The sequence below is a fragment of the Podarcis melisellensis genome (genome assembly GCF_964234715.1).
Source record: "Podarcis melisellensis genome assembly, chromosome: Z".
Classification (NCBI taxonomy): domain Eukaryota; kingdom Metazoa; phylum Chordata; class Lepidosauria; order Squamata; family Lacertidae; genus Podarcis; species Podarcis melisellensis.
In genome coordinates, this window is record NC_138547.1 from 49,296,920 (window position 1) to 49,302,177 (window position 5,258).

Consider the following 5,258-nt stretch of genomic DNA (forward strand, 5'->3'; position numbering starts at 1 on the left):
AGAGAGGGGTATCAACCCAAGTAATAAAGTGACTGTAATCACAAAATTCTACAGTTTGCACTATTTGGGATGAGCAGTACAAGTGTGTCTTGGAAGAGAGAAAGAACTGGTACATAAAATTCTGCATGTTTCAGGCAAGACGTTATGGATATACACAATCCATCCATGGGGTAACTGGATGCCTCCCTTGTTCTCTTATAATGGCAGTGGTGCTTACCTGAGATGTGCTGGAACTGAGTTCTGGTGAGTTCCAGCTGGGGGGGCAACCATTTCATCCTCGCAACAACCCTGTGAGGTAGGTTAGGCTAAGAGATGGCAACAGGAGCTCCATGGCTGAGTGGGGATTCAAGCCCTGCTCTCCCAGGTCCTAGTCAGACACTCTAACCATTGTGCCCCCACCTTGATATCTGCAGCAAACAAACACAGCTGAGGAAACTGTTGCACATTTTTTTTACACTATCAAAACAACTCATTGCAATGTTTTCTCATCAATGATACATACGGTACATATTTCAAAAGAAACATTACTATCTTCTGTTATTTAATAGAGAAGAATACACATCTTAACATTTTTCATCTTTTTCTGCTGTCTTCGTTACGTGCAGAGCTGCCAACTTGAAAAAAAATTGGGGGCGCAGGTAAGCCCCATCCTGCATAATTGATCACAAGACATGCACATGAACACCATCTGAATGGCAATGCCCATTAAATCGGGGGGGGAGCAGCCCCCTCAAATATGGGGGGGGCAAAGGGACCTTAACCCCCAAGAGTTGGTTCCTAACGTTGGGTGACTCTTCACACCTATTTTCAGGTTTGCTGCTTTAAAAAAAGAGTATCTGCCTTTCCCCACATCTTCCACATGGTAACATCCCTTTACTATGTAAAACTGAATAGGTCCTATTTTAGTTTCCTGTTAAAGGTAAAGGTACCCCTGCCCGTACGGGCCAGTCTTGACAGACTCTGGGGTTGTGCGCCCATCTCACTTAAGAGGCCAGGGGCCAGCGCTGTCCGGAGACACTTCCGGGTCACATGGCCAGCGTGACATCGCTGCTCTGGTGAGCCAGAGCTGCACACGGAACGCCGTTTACCTTCCCGCTGGTAAGCGGTCCCTATTTATCTACTTGCACCCGGAGGTGCTTTCGAACTGCTAGGTTGGCAGGCGCTGGGACCGAGCAGCGGGAGCGCACCCCGCCGCAGGGATTCGAACCGCCGACCTTTCGATCGGCAAGTCCTAGGCGCTGAGGCTTTAACCCACAGCGCCACCTGTGTCCCTTAGTTTCCTGTTACTTTACATAAAATTACAGTCTGAACTGTAATGGGCTAGCTGCATCCAGGATTTTTAAAAAATAAATAAATAAATAAATTTGAGAAGCTGAAGGAACATGGACATAGCCAGGATTTGGGGGGCAGGTCTTTTGCTGGGGGGGGTGAACCTCAGTTTGCTGTGCATTTTTATTGATTTTTAATTGATTATGGGGGGCAGCTGCCCCTCCCTGCCCCCCTTGCTGCGCCTGTGTAAAGGGACAAAATAACATTGCTGAGAATGTGTTGAAGTGCAGAGTGTTTGAGGACCGGGACATTTGCAGGGAAACCAAAATGCTTGTTAACAAAGCTATTGTACTACCAACCTTACTGTCTGCTTGTGAAACATGGACCACTTATCAACGCCATTTCCAACTCCTCGAAAAATTCCATCAACAATGTCTCTGAAAATTTTTACACATCACTTGGGAAGACAGGCAAACTAATATCAGTGTACTGGAAGAAGCAAAGATCACCCGTATTGAAGCAATGATTCTTCAACATAATCTTTGTTGGACTGGTCATGTTGTGGGGATGCCTGATGATCGTCTTCCAAAGCAACTACTCTATTCCGAACTTAAAAAGGGAAAGCATAATGCTGGTGGTCAACAAAAGACTCTCTCAAGGCAAATCTAAAAAAAAAGTAGTATAAACACCATCAACGGAGAAACACTGGCTTGCGAGAGCTCCAGTTGGAGAACGGTCTTTACCAAAGGCGTCCTGGACTTTGAAGACACTCGAACTCAGGACACAAGTGAGAAACGGGCGAAGAGGAAGGCACGCTTGGCAAACCCTCACTGTGGTCAACTCTTGCCCGGAAACCTATGTCCCCACTGTGGAAGGACGTGTGGATCCAGAATTGGCCTCCACAGTCACTTATGGACTCACTGTTAAAATCCGTCTTTATGGAAGACAATCTTACTCGGCTACGTGGGTCGCCAAAGAAGAAGTCTTCAACTAGCTTTTTCTCAGAGTAGACCCATTAAAATTAATGGACCCATTAGAGAAGGTTGGAAAACGTTTATTGAATATATGGGAAATAACTGAGTATAGCTGAAAATGCTGGCAGCATTAAGAGAAATTTAACAACGTAGATAAGTTTTGATGCATGTACAGTAATAATGGAATACTGAATGGTATAGTTTTCGTAAACCATCCAGGGATTTATGATATGTAAAATGAACCATTGAAAGAGAAGGGGAGTCATTGATATTGTAAGGATGTAAAAATGAGTACTTTAAATTGTAAAACAGAAAATTTAATAAAAAATATATATCTATATGTAAATGACGCTTTATCGTGGTCCACTGCGCCTTTGTAACCAGCAGGGAAACAAAGAAAAGCTGCAGGACGCACGCCGCCCCTTTCCAGGCCTGTACTGGAAAAGTAATCATATCCATTTTCTGCCTTTTAGTAACAATAGTTTTCTTGCGATCCAGATGCGCCGAGAAGGGAAAGTGGGAGGGAGGGAGAACCGCCCACTTTCTCCTCTCATTGGCGGCCGCTGCACCGCGAGCTCCACCTTTCCCCGACGGCTCCGCTGACTAAAAGAGCGGTGGGAATCTCTGCTCGCGGCAGTTGTGCGCGGACCTCAGAGCGATCCAGGAGAGCGCTTGGCAGGTACATCAGAGAGAGAACTTGCCGCCGGGACAGCTGCCGCGCCTGCAGGATGCAACGGAGCACTTCGCCCGAGAACCCAGGCTCCGAGTCGGACGTGCCTGATTCTTCTCTGCCCCCTTGGACACCCTCGAGCCCTTCGCCCTCCGCGCCCCCATTACCCGCTCCCACTCCTGCCGTGGAAGGCGCTGCTGCCGCGGGGCCGGAAGAGTCGGGGTCCCGGGAGAAGTTTCGCGGAGGCGCAAAGCTGCCACGCTTCTCCGTCTGCCCTCAGCGTACTGCAGGGTCCGGGCTGGAGACGGTTTTTGTCGCCGCGGCTTCGGCTCTGAAGATGGCTCTGCCCTCGGAGGAGAAAACATCTCCGGGCGGAGCAGCTTCGGCTCTGAAGATGACTCTGCCCTCGGAGAAGAAAACATCTCCGAGAGGAGCTGCTTCGGCTTCTGGTGGCCAGTTTCCAACCAGTGTAAGTGCAGAGGGAGAGGCAGAAAAGGGGTGTTAGGCTGTAATGCCCAGCTTGAGTCTCTCCAGCTCAAGGTGGGCATTATACCTGGAGGGCTGGGGAAGGATGTGGTAAGGTGAAAGGCAAGAAGGTGATGATTCGCCTGAATCAGTTAACTGAACTTTGCAGAACTTTCTGAGTGAAAACCACAGCTCTCTGTTGCTTTAGGCAACAGCTCTAAGAGTGCAAAACTGAGTCCAGCATGTGGCTTGTGCAGACAGGTGCAATCCACTCTTTCCCAAGAGGCTGCCAGTCAATTTAATGTCTACTTCTGGTGTAAATGTTTCCCAATCCCCTGTTCTCTCCAGGAATATGATGCACTGAAGAGGGCAATCAAACGACTTGAGAGGGTGCTGGACAGACTGTATAAGAAGAATGAAATACTTCTCAGAAGGAAACAGCTGATGGAGCTAGAAGGTAATTTTGAGAATCCTGTATTTGCAAATCCAGGGGGTGTGGCCCTCCAAATTTTGTTGGGCTACGAGTCCCATCCTCCATAATGACTGCTGGCCATGTTGGCAGGGGCTTCTAGTAGTGGGAGGGCTACAGCCCCCACCTCCCACTCCCAATGTGGAGCACAGCTCAAGATGCCTTTGTGGGGAGGAAGCTGACCTTGCCAGGGTTGCCTTTGCTGGGCGGACGTCTTGGCAGGGGTGTTGTTCCTCCACGCAGGAGGCCAGTAGCAGACTGCGCATGTGCCTCTGAAGGGCACAAAGGTTTGCTGCCTCCTTGTGGCCCAGATTTCCTGTCTTCCTTGTGTGCCCATTTTTTTGCCAAAAAGAATGAACATACGGCATAATGAAAATGCAGCACATGCATCACATACCAATTTTAACTGGTGGTTATTTGACTTTTCCCTCAGCTTTTGCTTCGGATGAAGAAGAGAAGGAAGAGATGGGAGAGATGGGAGAGAAGGGAGAGAAGGGAGAGAAGGGAGAGAAGGAGCCCCCACAGAAGGAGAAATAAAGAAAACCGAAGATTGGGAGAATACTGCTGTCTATGTATTTCTACATATTTCATTAGATCATTTAAAAAGATTAACAGCAATATATGTATTTGCTTTAAATAAAGTTTCTGAGAACATTCTGTGAATATGTCTTCTTAACAGTTTGAATGAGACATGATAGAACTAACATCAGCAGGAGTTGGCTTTAACTTCCTTCTAATAAACTACTGATTATTATTATTATTATTATTATTATTATTATTATTATTATTATTATTATTCCTTCTAATAAACTACTGTTTCTTTTGCCCGTCCTACTTCACCTTTTTATTGTAATCCTTGGCATAGCTGTCCACAGCAGTTTTCTCACGATCCTGTTGAAGTTTCTTCCCCACCCCCCAAATTTAGACTCTTAGCTTCCCAAGTATTTAACTGAGCTGGAATTCTGTTATGATTCTACAAAATTGCACATAACGCTTTCCCCCTCCATCACAAAGAGGAAACATCAAATGTTCCCCTAGGTATGGAACTGTTTCTGTATGCGATGTCTCCTACCCGTGAGATCTCCATGGCTCCTAGTCACCTGGAATTTGTTGTGGCTCTCATATTGAAAAGATTTAGCTAAATTAAGGACAAACCCTGGAATAGAGTTGCTATGGAATCTGGCACCACAGTCCTTATCTACCCCCTCCTACATGCATATGGGGGGGTGCGCGCGCATGCAAAAGAAAAGTGTAATCATTGAGCTTTTGCTGAAATTCCAAGGATTTCGCAGTCCAAAGAGGAGTAACCTGCTTTGCACAAGAAAGTCTTCATATAATTCTGCAGAAAGGGGCATGACAAAATGTTAAAGCAATTTTTTTTGCAGTATGGTGTAGATCAGGCATGTCCAAA

The 5,258-nt window shown here is 46.6% G+C and overlaps 1 protein-coding gene across 1 annotated transcript; it reads left to right on the forward strand.

Annotated features, from left to right (window-relative positions):
• Nucleotides 1-2,803: 2,803 nt before the first annotated feature.
• On the forward strand, nucleotides 2,804-5,021 carry LOC309361386 (uncharacterized protein). The gene is made up of 3 exons (XM_081896235.1): nucleotides 2,804-3,382; nucleotides 3,727-3,835; nucleotides 4,281-5,021. Exons 1-3 carry the CDS (start codon nucleotides 2,972-2,974, stop codon nucleotides 4,382-4,384), a joined length of 624 nt encoding a protein of 207 aa, XP_081752361.1. The 5' UTR covers nucleotides 2,804-2,971; the 3' UTR covers nucleotides 4,385-5,021.
• Nucleotides 5,022-5,258: the final 237 nt, after the last annotated feature.